The sequence below is a fragment of the Rhopalosiphum padi genome, chromosome 4 (genome assembly GCF_020882245.1).
Source record: "Rhopalosiphum padi isolate XX-2018 chromosome 4, ASM2088224v1, whole genome shotgun sequence".
Classification (NCBI taxonomy): Eukaryota; Metazoa; Arthropoda; class Insecta; order Hemiptera; family Aphididae; genus Rhopalosiphum; species Rhopalosiphum padi.
In genome coordinates this window covers 53115639-53130088 of record NC_083600.1, presented here as the reverse complement: position 1 = coordinate 53130088, position 14450 = coordinate 53115639, and the positions used below count along the sequence as shown (strand labels likewise).

At 28.4% G+C, this 14450-nt stretch overlaps 1 protein-coding gene across 2 annotated transcripts; it reads right to left on the bottom strand.

Moving 5' to 3' along the window:
- Positions 1 to 8823: 8823 nt before the first annotated feature.
- Positions 8824 to 14205, bottom strand: LOC132929419 (lactase/phlorizin hydrolase-like). Of its 2 annotated transcripts, none has more exons than XM_060994753.1 (13): positions 14102 to 14205; positions 13895 to 13947; positions 13690 to 13767; positions 11865 to 12091; positions 11544 to 11678; positions 10990 to 11112; positions 10724 to 10910; positions 10196 to 10293; positions 9964 to 10105; positions 9643 to 9785; positions 9439 to 9573; positions 9176 to 9282; positions 8824 to 9092 (listed from the first exon to the last, which is right to left on the bottom strand). In XM_060994753.1, exons 2-13 carry the CDS (start codon positions 13908 to 13910, stop codon positions 8963 to 8965), a joined length of 1521 nt encoding a protein of 506 aa, XP_060850736.1. In that variant the 5' UTR covers positions 13911 to 13947; positions 14102 to 14205; the 3' UTR covers positions 8824 to 8962. The 2 variants fall into 2 exon arrangements, with proteins under 2 accessions (XP_060850736.1, XP_060850737.1); XM_060994754.1 differs by having other exon boundaries at positions 13895 to 13966; positions 14102 to 14171.
- Between the last annotated feature and the right edge of the window lie 245 nt (positions 14206 to 14450).

Sequence of the window (14450 nt, the reverse complement as noted above, 5' to 3'; positions counted from 1 at the left end):
ATATTGAAATGTAGTATTTTATTTCAATTACTAACATATTTGATCTATAATCATAAGTTACTCAGTCTATTTTATATTTAATGTTATAATATCTATAGTCACGATTTGTTTTGTTTTAATTCACTACACAACAATAATATTGATTCAGGATAATTAACTTTACGGTTTTCAAATTGCATATTAAATAACGTGTGTTTGAATTATGAATTTTGATCTTACACGAGCCGTTAACGCTTAAGTAATGTGGACATCAACGAACCCGATGGTTTCTGTTGAGCCAGGTTTCTATGTTTCTGATCAGTAAGTAGGTCCCGCAGTGTCTTTTGGTGGTTTATTGTCCCATTCGTTTTTTTTTATTGAAAATAAATACAACATATTGTATAATAGGGCGACATCGATCGACATAACATAATCGAGCGAAAACGAACGTACAACGTTACATAACGACCTAACTTTTGAGCGGAGACTCGGGCTTGTGGCTTGAATGTGGGCAGGAACGACGTGAGAGGGTGATATGGAAGGCTAAAGGCTGGTGGATATCGACTGGATCACTATTGGGGAGGAGATTGGTCAGAAAAAGGTGAAACGGCACGGGACCGGTACGATGAGCGCCCGCCGTTGTAATTTGCGGATATTTTCGGAAAGTGTGACCACGGGGCTACTCTCGATGGTCTCTGCAACCTAAAGTGGTTGGCCATTAACATGAGAATTAATACGCTTATGATATGCTAACTTTACTGCGGCGGGGAATGTGGCGGCGGAATACATTCGATCGAAACGATATTGTATAAAATGCAATATTACAATATTAAAATTGCAGACGATATTGTCACGTAAAAAAAACAATCATCGATAGGTACTGTTCGCAAAACCAGACCATAGTGCGGGAGACGGCCCACACGACATACGGAAATCAGTCGAGTCCGCAGTACGGCGCGATGAAAATAGACTGTTTGGCACGGGTAGGTATTCGTAATTATTACGTAACCGTGTCCAGCAACGACGACGGCTTATTGGACGGAGGCGCCTTCAGAAGACCGTAAGAATTTTTTTGAGCGAGTCTCAGGTCAAACACAATTACAAAGAAACTATTAATAATAACATGATGGCATAAACATTTTAAGGGAGAAGATAAAAGAATGTCTGAACATTGAATACATTTCAGAAACGTCTGGTTGTCGGTAGGTAGCTTAACCACTTGGACCGCCGGTCGCTTCACCTCCCCATTTCAAGCGGCGATCGTAACAACGCGGACGGTGACGAGCAGTGATGACGGGACATGCGATTATTTTGCCAGTAAATATACAGACGATCCGTGTGTTCAGTCAGCAGCTACCGGCGACCGTCGCTATCGTCTGCCAACTAAAATTAAACCTGAATAATCCAAAGACTAACTGGGCTAACTGGGCCACGTTTGAGAAGTCAGTAAGCCACTATATGTTTTTGAGTTTAACCAGTTGATTTGGGAGCTTTGTAAAATGTGTACGTTGAGTGACACAAACGACAACGACGAATCGTATGACACGCTGCAGCCGTCCATCTGAAGTGGAAAAGGCTGCGTTTGTGTATCACTTAAGTATTACTATAGGTCTACGAAACAGAAGTAAAAAATCGTCGGAGATCGGTGCTTTACGCACAGCTAACACGCGTGCAGACGTAATCTCCGCTTCGGGTAGATGGTGAAGTTAGGAAATAGTTATAATTATTTCAACTCGTAGTAACACATAATTCAACATTTAGATTGGATATTCAATTTTAAAAAAAAGGATTGAAAAAACGCTCTTTTAATAAGATACACTTACACAATATTTTAACGCCCAAAAGTTAGAAAAAAAAAAAAAAAATAAGTAACATTACAAGAAGAACATTATAAAACGTCACAAAGGAACAATATTTAAATAAAAATACTACACTGAGCCTGTTTTTAAATAATACAGCGCGAAATGTATGAAATACATCATAACCTAACCAGCTACTTTTTATGTACTTATATTTTGTGTTGATTTGATTGCCACGTTATTGTTTTTCATTTATTTGGTTTAAAAATATTTAAATTCAATTAGTTAACAAATTACGATGTGCTTAAAATTATATTTACATTGTAAATGTTGTAGGATTCTTGAAAATCAAATTTTGAAGAGTACTAGTATTCCGCGTTTTTAATTTGTTTTATTATATATTCCACGAACCGTTCCAGTATTCCGAAAATCATTTACTCAACATATTATACTTGATCGATATTTACACATTACTCGCAAAACGTAATAAATATTTCTTAACTCTCAACCCTATTTTGTAATAAAAAATCAGCACCTCAAACTACGTGTACGAAAACTATAAATGGTTTAACTACTCGGTAATAATGATGTAGTTCAGATCAAAGAAAATCCATATTTGCCTATTATTATTGAATAAGTAATTTCTATAATATAACTCTATAAGAGTTAAGACTGACTTATGATTATAATCAATTTTAATGCTATCTAATTTATGACTATTACAATATTTTTTTATAACTGGATCTCAATGTCTGATGCGTATCATGACTTGAATTTGAAAAAGAAATCTTGCAGAACTTCTTTTTATCTACTATAAATCTTTAAATCGCGCATCATTGTTTTTATAATCCGACGCAATTATTTAAAAATCATTATCACGATTTCCAATACTAGGTTGTCATACAAGTATTATAAACTGTAATTCATTTTATACAATTTAGCTTTTTATAATTTAATCGCTGAGTTATATTGGTTAAATTTTTTTTTTTAGATAATTATGATCTACTTGAATTTTATTATTTACAGTTCTAAACAATAAACCGAAAAAACTGAAAAAGTCATAATATGTAATATGAATGAGCCTTACTTATTAGACTCTAATAACCACAGAATCGTAAAATAATAAAATAATAATAATAAAACTAATAAAATAATATACATCACGAAATAAGGGGAATTTCGTCCACGATTTGACGGTTACATATAGGTTTGAGTAACTGAGTTGAGTTCACTAGTTTCTTGTTGATATAAATAATTGGAAACTATATGTACGTGTTATATAATTTCATTCGCAACATGTATTTTAGATATTTTATCGACCTCCATAGGGGTAAGTATTTACATATGTTCAAACGAACGTTGATATCGAAATATGTTGTTCAAATTTTAAATAAATAAGGAATGGATATGAAAAAGGAAAATTTTAAAAATGAACATAGCGACTCAATTTGAAACTAAAAAAAATACGTCGTGAAGTTTTAAACTTTGGCGTACAAATCTTACCAAAACACTAAAAATTAAAACTGTAAGTAATTTAATACAAAATAACAATAAATATATATATAGTTACTATTTATTGAATAATAATAATAATAATAATGATATATTATTTTATAGATTTTTAATCAAATCATTCATATTCTGCAGATATCCGGGAAAATGCAAAATAAAAAGAATGGTTTTAAATAAAATTAATATTTCGAATGCCACACGGACCTGCCATTGAAAACTTAAGGACACGACTCATCAGTTTTTTAAGGAAAAAAACACGATTCGGTCGAAATTTAATTTTCATACTCGACATGGTTACACTACATTATAATTTGACTACAATTTATTACAGAAAAATAGTTTAAAATATAATAATCGTATAGGATAGCATAATAGTATTAATTTAAACATTTACAAAAATGTATATATTTCAGTGTGTATTAAAGACTATAACCATTAGTCATCAGTATCTATTCAGTCTTATATAACTGTGATTATGTAAATGTTGTTCGAAGTGTTTGATCGTTAAAAATGCGTACTTAGTTTTCACGAAATTACACCATCAGTATAGTAGTTAAATTAAATTTCTTTTACTGTTTATAACTTTTCTTTTAGTTTTTTTTATTTATTTATCACTACTTTTGAGTATTTTAAGGGCTGTGTTCTCGTGTTTTTTTTTTTTTATCTCAACTTTGCGACACGGCGAGTTTCATCAAATCGTATAGTCGTACAATTATTTCAATCGGTTTTATTACATTTATCGCGATGATGTTTGCAGGCTTACATTCGATTCCTTTACTCATTTATCAACTTACAACTTCGCGTCGATGGGCGTCATTATAAGTAATCATTACCACTCTAATATCTGTCGGATGTTTTCAATTATTACCTATTGGCCCCCTATGTGCATAAAGGTGATTTTAACATCGCAGAGATTGTATTTTTATGTCTCAAATGTGACATCACATAACTACTACTAAACTTAAAAATATAAACTTAGGTAAAACGAAACAAAAGTTTTTTGAAAGGCACAATTTACAAATATTTAATTGAAAACAATATCCTATAGCTTAATTATTTATAATATTTACACTTATCAATAGATACTTAGTACATTTAATCAGTATAATAAACAATTTTAATCCAAGATTTTATTTGAAACAAAAGAGTCACCCTCGGCTTAGATGAACCGAATAAGTTAAACTAACATGCAGACTGTAAAATATATCATGTAATTTTTAAAGTTAAAATATTTTTGTAAGTATAATAAGAAATTAAATAAATTATTACTAATTAGTAAAATAAACAGCTATAATAAATTGTACTCACACAGTTTTTCAGGTAACGCCAGTTCAACGGAAAATTAAGTCGTAATAATCGCATTCCTATTTCCTAGCTTTCACAGTAGATAAAACCAAATTAATTTTATTTATAATAAAAACTTACAAAATATTGTATGTATACCTTAATTAACTATAGCGTACTATAGAGCCGACTGAGCCGAGTCACTCCTCATAAGGGTATTTACAGTTATAAATAAAATCGAACGGAATAACAATTACTGATAAATACTACGAAAATAAATGTATATTTATACGGTACTGATACACATACCACATTATCAATTAATCAATTAACAGTATTTGCACATCTATAATAATATAGTGAAACATAATATTAATTTCTAAGTTACTATCTCATAATAATAATATACGAAATATTTCTCCGTGTTGATTCATTTTGTGTAAATAAATTTTTTTTTTTTTTGTTAGTCTGGGCCTCGGGCGCTCCATATAAATAATAAAATAACGATTATATAATATCATGGAATATGATAAATGCTCACTTGGACAATTTTTGGAGGGCCCTAAGCTTTAGCTTGTGTAGCTTATACTATATTTTTTAAAGTTATTTATAAATCCGGCACTATGTTATACGAGTCTAAATACACTATATTAACGCACGCAAAGTATCTTATTAGTGTGTCCCGGTAGGTTAGGCGTAGGCCATTTAGGTAGGGGTCGTCCAGGTTTCGAATCCACCCGGGGTGCGGTTAGTTAAAAAATGCGGCCTTATTTTTTTTTTTTTTTCTATCCGGACATCACTTTGTGCACTCTACGCGAAGTCGGAGCGCTAAAATTGGGAGTCTATCTGATTGCGTATGTAAGTTACAATGTGACGAAACATAGAACATTGTTTTGCGACATCGCATTCAGTAACTTCACAGGTAGGGATATTAACGGTGCCTACAACACCCATAGGCACTAATATTAAACTTCACATTACACAAAATAACTATTATATAACATCTCTGAGAACCTTTTTTGCACACAGGGGGCCGTGTCTTAAGTTTAATCACAATTCAATGGTTGGGTGTTGCGACGAAAACATTTGAATCGAAAATTCAAACATTTTACGCCGCTTCAGTATAAACATTTTTGCAAGGTAACGTCTAACTTGCCTAATGTCCAACCGACAACTTATTTATTCCATTTTCTAATAATTAAAAAAAAAATAAATAGAACACTAAACATTTGATATTCCCAACATCTCAGAGATTATTTTTCAAATATTTGCTGTTGTTATACTATTGTAATAACATATTAACTAAGTAACCTAACTAAATGTGATAATTTATTGATAATTCGACTATCTTTATGCCAAAAATATTTAGGTATAGTCTTCCGCTAATCCACATTAATTTTTCGTCCGTAACACTTCACCTTGCAGTGTTATATTATAATATTGACAGGGCTTATTAAAGATGTTTTATAGATATACCGATTTATAACAGTTGTATGAACTCGTGATAGTTTTTGTACGTTTTATTGATTACGCGTACACAAAATTAAATCGAATTTTTTTTTTTTTTTAATTTAACGAGTTAATCTAATATAATCTTTTATGATTTAAAACTATGTGACATACATTATTCCGTATTTTAATTTACAATTTCTGATTAAATAACTCCACTGACGAGCATGCTGCTAAACATAATAGATGTATCTGAAAAAGTCAAATAGTTAGATTTTTACACTATAAAATGATATTATAAAATATATTTGGTGATATCTCCAGGTATCCAGTTATGTATTTTCAAATCAAAAATTAATATTATATCTTGTTATACTTTTATAAGTCCTTTAGATTATCTATATGATAGCTTTACGATATAAACAGTTATATAATTTATATTTTTTATTATTATTTTTATAGGTATAATAGTTTCAACATCTAGGTCATTAGCTTTAAATTATATATTTATAGTTACATTTACATTGATTAGTGTGGTTGTTTGCTTAGCTCTTAGCTCAAATATGGTGATTAACTAATTTTTTTCTTGAATGTTCTATACATGTTTAAACATATTTATACATGTTTATTGTCTTGAATTATCGTATTTTAAATTTTGGTATCAATACAAACAGAACAGGTATTATATATTATTATTTAGTGTTTTTTAGAGTTTTCTTAAAATGTAAAACTACGATAAGAAAATAACAATATTTAACTTACTAAAATATGGTTGTATAAAGGTACATTAATCGACTTATATTGATTTGAGTATATTATCATTATTTAAATAATATTTTATAACATAAGTAAAATTTGACACTTGTGATAACCGTCCCCGGTAATTTTCGAGTCCTATCAATCATTACACACTGCATAGTAATATTCTGATTTTTTTTTCGCTTAATCAATTATATTTTTATAATCAATTAAACGAACATCTGGTAATTACAGTTCTTTACACAAACCAACCGTTTGATTATAATATAAATACGATGGTAAACAGTATAAATTCTAATATTATGTAATGTAAACAAGAATAAATTATTTGAATGTTTACCCAGATCAGATTTCTCGTGTATTCGGGAAGGCTAACTAATAATTAATTCTCTCAGCACTTTATAATTTCTCGTCTATACAACGATCAAAGTCGTAATATATAATTTAGTGTTATACTTAAATACTATTCATGAATCGTGTAGATTTTATATTATAATTTACCTAACGCAATAATAAATAATAACATTTTCAGAAACTAACTATTACGGGTTTTACTTTTTACTTTCTAACCGATTTTTATTCATCAAATCGTAAAATTAAGAGAGAAGTTTAGAATATAGAGTGTTCACGAGTGACTAAATAGATGCGTTCTGCCATAATATTTCTTCTTTGTTGGCAATCGGTATATATGAATGATAAGTTTCATAAGTGGTCGCCTCTCCAACTATCTAAGTACTAGTCACACTTGATATGATTAAAAACTACTTTCATAATCAACCACTAAGCTCATCATGTATCTATCTATTTTGTTTGGCTTTTAAACCTATCCAAGAGATTGTATTAGTTAGCTATACTTGAAATTTTCTTAATAATTTCACGTAAATATATTTTTATCGCGTTTTACAGAGTACACTTTACAAATTAAACGAAGCCAAAAGAAATTCAAATAATCTTGATAACATTAAAATAATATTAACTTTACTAAGTGTCGAGTTTCTACTTAGGTGCTCAGAAACTTTTGACTTTTTCATAGCACTAAATAGGTTGATCAATATAATTCTGCGATTTACTTTATAAACTGTTGGTATAACGGAATATTTTATTTCCAACGATGCCATTTAGTTGAACCAATGGATTAATTCGCATACATATTTATATCTGATTGTCCCTAGTTTTTTGGTATTATATTTATGAAATATATAATATTTTCGGAATGAATATTAAAACAGAAACTTTCAAACATTTTTATAATTTTTTTTATTATTTAGAAATACTTCTCGACAAATTTTCTACTTTTTAGTTTTTTTTTTTATTTCTATAATAATATGTATACATTGGTGCAGATTATATCTACACATGACTCTGGTCTCTGTTTAGTTTAGTGAATTAATTATTTACAAGGTTTACTTTGTAGTATTACTTCATTTTACATGGTTAAAAGTTAGAATTGTTAGAACATAGAAAAACGTCAGATAGGCAGTTACTAATAAACAATCTTTTTATTATAAGCTGTAATGGTAAAACTCAAATAAGATTTTTCTTTAAAAAAACACAAATTAATGTTTTTTTTTGGGGGGGGGGGATTGCAGTGAATGCTAAGTGTTATTTTGTTTATTCAATTAATTTAATTTAATTTTAAAAAGATACATTTACAAGATAAAGACAAAAACGATAATCGAATTAAATTAACCACATAATAAAACTTGATTATAAGCTAATATTTGATCAAATATAGAATTTATTGCTATATTATACTTTAAAAATAATATTAGCAAATGTTAACATTTTGAAAGCCAAAAAAGCAAAATATTTTACTTTCACAATTATTATCAGAAAAAAATAAGTTCATAAACTTATTTGATTGAATTTTGTAAAATTGTAGAATTGTAGTAAACCTAACTAGTAAAAACTTTATATTTTTTAATTTTAGCGAAAAATATATAAATAAAATATTCTATTGAACCAAATTAATTTAGCCAACAATGTTGTATCACGATCTCAGGAAACACTTATAATTAGTAATAAATTAAACATACTCATATATTTTATGTATTTTTTTCTGTATATTATATTATTTGTCATACTACAGAGATAATCTAAAACTAAAATCAGGTAAGTATATGAAAGATTGTTGACAATTATTGAGGCCCCTTAAAATAAACCAGTTTTCCATATTGATATTATTCATCAGATTCGATAGGTGTCAATGATTTTGTTGTGAAAAGTGTTTGGAAGAATTCAAATGATTGTTTCTTGGAACGGGGTCTTTCCGGGTCGTTAAAGTCCACTTCATATATACCAAATAATTTGCTAAATATAAACAAAAATATATAATGTAATAAGTATAAAAATACAAAGAAAATATTGTATAGTATTATGATAAATATATTTACGCAAAATATCCACTTGTCCATTCCAACGAATCCATAAACGACCAGACACAATACCCTTTAATAACAACGCCTTTCTTTAAGGCTTTGTCAAGTTCCGTCAAAATTCCCTGTTCAATTACAAATTAAACAAAATTTATTATCAAATGTATAGTACCAAATAATTATTAAATTATTATTCGGGTACGCTTATTACTTTATAATATAATAAGAGTATAATGTATTAATATATATTAGTTTCAGAAAAGTGCTACTGTATAACTTACACGATGATATTGGATTTTTTTTTCACTTTCGTCTACATTTAGTTTCTCGAAAATACCATTTTCAGCAACAAATAGTTTCGGATTGTTTACGTTTTCCACGAACCAATCTACTACCTGAGTAAATCCTTTAAAGGTCTATAAAATTAAAATGTAATTTTAAAATAGTGAATTGCACATATCAAAGTATTCTTATAATAATATTACATCTTCCATGTTGCTTGAATTCACGACAGATACTACCCCCAAATCTTTATTCAGTAAATATGTCTCTTCTTTGTACTCAGTTTCGGTCATTGGTCTTACCTTGAATGATTCATAATAGTTGAAAGCAATAAAATCATATGATCCTGAAATAAATAATATGCGTTCATAATTTTGGTTTTAAAATATTCCAATTTTGACCTTCCATTATGCTCTATGTCTTTATGGAATGAAAAGTAATAAATAATAATAATACATATAACTAAATTGTACACATTGTGATACGAGTATTGATAACCATTGTCGTTTGAAACGTCTGATTACCTATGAGATCCATTTTTTCTTCTTCGCTAAATTCAATGATACGTCTTATAGATATTTTTATATGTTCGTCTGATGTAGCGACAGCATCTATCACTGATTGGGGAAATGTGCCGTTCTTCAACGGATGAGTGAATACTCCTAGCTGTAAATAAAATATTTTAATATTTTACGCTACCTATTTTAATTACCAAAATTATATATATTGAATGATATGTTTAAAATGTTATTGTACCGAAAAATCGTATGATTTGGAAACAGCATCGCGGTCTTCTTGTAGATCCGGATTTATTGGATAGTATGCCGTTGTGTCTAAACACAAACTGATCTCACCTAATAAAATCAAATACAACTTATTAATATTGACGTTTTGTCGTTTTCTTGAAATTAAATTATAATAACTTGCGTTGTCACATTAAAATGTATTTACTAAATTACATTATTGTAGTGTTTCTCAAACTGTGCGCGTACCCCTTGGGGGTACTCGACATTTTTTAAGGCGTACAAGTCTGGCCAACATGTATGTAAGTTTTTTAATTTTTTTATATATATATTTTAGTTTAGTAACTAAGAGGGGTACCCAAATAAATTTATTGATAAAAAAGGGTACAGTGTTTATAAAAGTTTGAGAATCCCTGCATTATAGTATACTTAAACTATACGGCGTAGGCAGTAGGTACCAATAAATATGTCAACGAAATCATGACGTGTCGTAGCAACAATTATTAACGCACCACGGCAAAAAATTTATATTTTTACTTACCCTGTTGTTCAGCGAAGTACTTCTTCTTGTACAACTTGTAAACTGCTGCGTGGGCGAGCAACTCATTGCGAATGGCCATGTAGTCAGCGATACCGTTGAACGATTCACCGACACTGGGCGCCATGCCCTCATTACCATAAGCCAAAGCTACGAATCTGGGTTCATTAATTGTACTCCATAGTTTGACCTATATTATAAATGTGTGTAGATTATATTTTATTATGAAAAAAATCACTCTTGTATACACAACAGTGGTGGTTACTCACCTGTGAGCCAAATGTTCTGAAAAGAAAATCTGAGTAATTCACAAAATATTCAATAATGTTTGGATTCGACCATCCGCCAAGGTTTTGAAGAATGTTCGGTAGATCCCAGTGATACATTGTTACCTAGTTTTAACACAAATAATTGTATTCAATATTTTAATAAATTAATGATAATTCCTAAATGGAAATATTATGATCACAAGTTGCACTAAAGTCAATTAATAGAAAACAGTTAAATTATTTATACGAATAGTATACGATAGATTAGGATTTCACTGTTCACTTTATTCAATACTTTTATTAATATTTTATACGTAATTTGCGCGTAACATGTTGTTACTTGTTAATTTGCATTTTGAATATCAGAACAATTATTATTTTTTTTAAATTGTTATTAATATACACAGTTATTAAGTAATATTTTATTTTTTACTTTGTTTGGTACAATGTAGTTATTTGATTTAAATATACAATAAATAAGTACCTCATTTCTCCCTTTATTAAAAATTGAGTTAAAATATAATAGAAAATAATTTAAAATTATAATACTTTACCATTGGTGTAATATTGTTAGCAATAAGCTTTTCAATTAACGTTTGGTAATATTGCACTCCAACTTGGTTAACATCTCGGTCATCGACATTCGGCAAAACTCTTGGCCAACTTATAGAAAACCGGTAAATATTAACCTGAAAAATATAATTTTCAATATTAATAATATTAACTATTATTTAAGAAACCGATGGTTTGATATTTTTATAATTTAATACTTTAGTAAACTATTTATATACATTTTTAAAACTACACTCTTTAAAGTTTCTTTGAAGGTAAATTTATAAAATTATCAATTAGCTCAATAATTTGCTTGTACGTACTCCAAGTTCAACCAAGTTGTTAATATCTTCATCGAGTTTATGATAAGAGTCACAAGCGATATCTCCATTGACAATTGAGAAACCGCGAGATGGATCCGTCGCAAGGACATCTGTTCCCTTGTGGAAATTAGAGTATTTCTTCCGAGGCGCCAACTTAACAGCTTCTGGATTGGAGACTATGATTTTTTTATCGTGGAAATATTCATCCCAGATACTAGGAGCCTTGTCTGTAAAATAAAATAATATTAACTTATATAATATTATAGTGTCATCATTATAAAATAAATCCGTCCAGTTCATTCTAACGGTTGGCGAGAGCCAATATGAACTGGGTGGGTTATTGTAGCTGTATAAAACATTACAATACAGTTAGAGTATTATACATATTGAGAACCGTGTTATTGATTTATTCGGTTGAGGTTTTTTTTTATTAAAAAGTATACCTATTTATAACAGTTAAATATCTTAAAAACTGTGATTTTAGTTAGCCTATAATTCATCAATAAAATCGATTTAATGGTTAAGTTTACGTATTATACTTTACTAATACAGTAATACTCAATCACAGTTTTTAATACGCCTATTATAGATAATTATAATGCATACTTAAATTTTTAGATAATATTATTATACTCGTGTGCTTTAATTTTTCTTAAGTTTTTATTGCTTTATTTTTTATTTGGCTACTTTTAATTTTATACTTAAGACATTATAATTTAAATATTGCCTTAAAAATATGTCTCAAAACTGCTTACAAGTTTATTATCTTCACTCGATGTTTGTAGGAAATGCTCTCACTTTTAATCAAAGTATTTCATATTTTAATTTTTAATTTTTACAAAGGTATAATAATATAATTGGTTCAGTATATATTTATATTATATAACTATACTGCGGTTCAAAGAAAAAATGCCGTAAATCGAAAAAAATAAAAAATGAGATAATACTGTATTATTACGTTTAATATATTATAGTTTTACAAGTTTTTCCCTAGCGAAAATGCCGTAACTTTGATTATTTATCCAGAAATATATGTTTAAAAGAAAACAATATTGACGGAATTGTAATAAAATATAACCGGTGCTTAGCAAAAACGCCGTAACCACAGTTTGCTTAGAAAGATTGCCGTAAGTTTGATTTCAAATGCGGCGTTTTTACTTAGCACTTCCGCATAATCTATATTTGCGGCGTTGTTGCCATCAAGCCGTATCTTATATATTTAATTTTAAATTACTGATAATATTTGGAATTTCGCTGTCGTACATTGCACACATATTATATTTCGTACTGTTATCGGTGATACCTAATCGTGAATTTCTTTACGAACGGTTTTTACTTTTGCAATGGATACAGAAAATATTGTTAGAAATAGTAGTAAACAATTCTGAATAATTAATAGCGTGCTTAGTATAAAAATATCAAAACAATGATATCTTGGTGAAATAAAAATTGAAAATAAAGTTGAATAGTTCCATTACATTTATCACGTATATTTCCATAAGAAACTATGGATTTTACTTTGAAAAATATTATATTAATTTATTTGGAACTACCAAAAATTACTAAAACTAAAATGTCATTTTTCTCAAAATAGCATGCGGGGAAATTACGGTATTCTTTCTAAAGACCTATCATAGGTACCCAATCTTAGAAAATGTAATATGTTAACGAGATATAACGTCGTGAAAGGTAATAAATGTATTATAAATCCAACCATTTTATAAATGTATTATATTATAAAGTATTATTAAATTGGAAGCATTTTTAATTATATTTCTAGTTAATACCAAGTGGCTATTTTTAATATACTTCAACAAAGACTTACTATCTGCGTCCCATGCACCTTCAATTTGATACGCGGCAGATCCGGTTCCAATCAAAAAATCATCGGGAAACTGAATTACTGAAATATTTAAAAAAAATGTGAGTCAATTATGAGCTGTATACTACATAATATTAGTTAAAAATTTATTCTAGTATTTAAAATTTTCAAAATCAACAAATAATAAAATGTATAGCTAAGCACTTACTTTTCTCAGAAGCCATTTTTTTAGATTGTCTAAAGAATTTTAACTTTGGTAAACTAAAACAATTAAAAGTACCTATTTAATGTTAATTTATAATCAAACAACAATATTTAATTTTGAATAATATTAATACACAATGTATTCGACCACATATTTTAATTTAATTGTTTTTTTTTATTAATGTACCATTTACCTAATATATAAAATTACCTGTTTGAAAATAGTCAACTCCCACGGCTCGAAACTATGAAGTATAGTTAAACGGTTCATAATCACCTTTATATACACTAACAAATTATTGTCATTAATTATATTAGAACAGATAAGCTTTTTAAATGCTGAATTTTACGATTTTATTTTATTTTTATTTATTCGATAAACGAAAACAGTTAATTAAATTTTATAAATTTATGACTTAATAGTCAAGACAATATACAAAATAAAAAAAAATAAAAAAACAAGTATATTTAATTTATAGATTAATAATATATTTATTAGATTCTTTATTTTATTTTTGCTACAAAGGCAATAATTCTGGTGTATAATTAATGTACACATT

Coding starts and splice junctions, on each gene's coding strand:
- LOC132929419 (XM_060994753.1), bottom strand. Junction 10,294..10,723: donor GTACTTCGCTGAACAACAGG/GTAAGTAAAAAT, acceptor TGATTTTATTAG/GTGAGATCAGTTTGTGTTTA. Junction 10,106..10,195: donor CCAAATCATACGATTTTTCG/GTACAATAACAT, acceptor TTTTATTTACAG/CTAGGAGTATTCACTCATCC.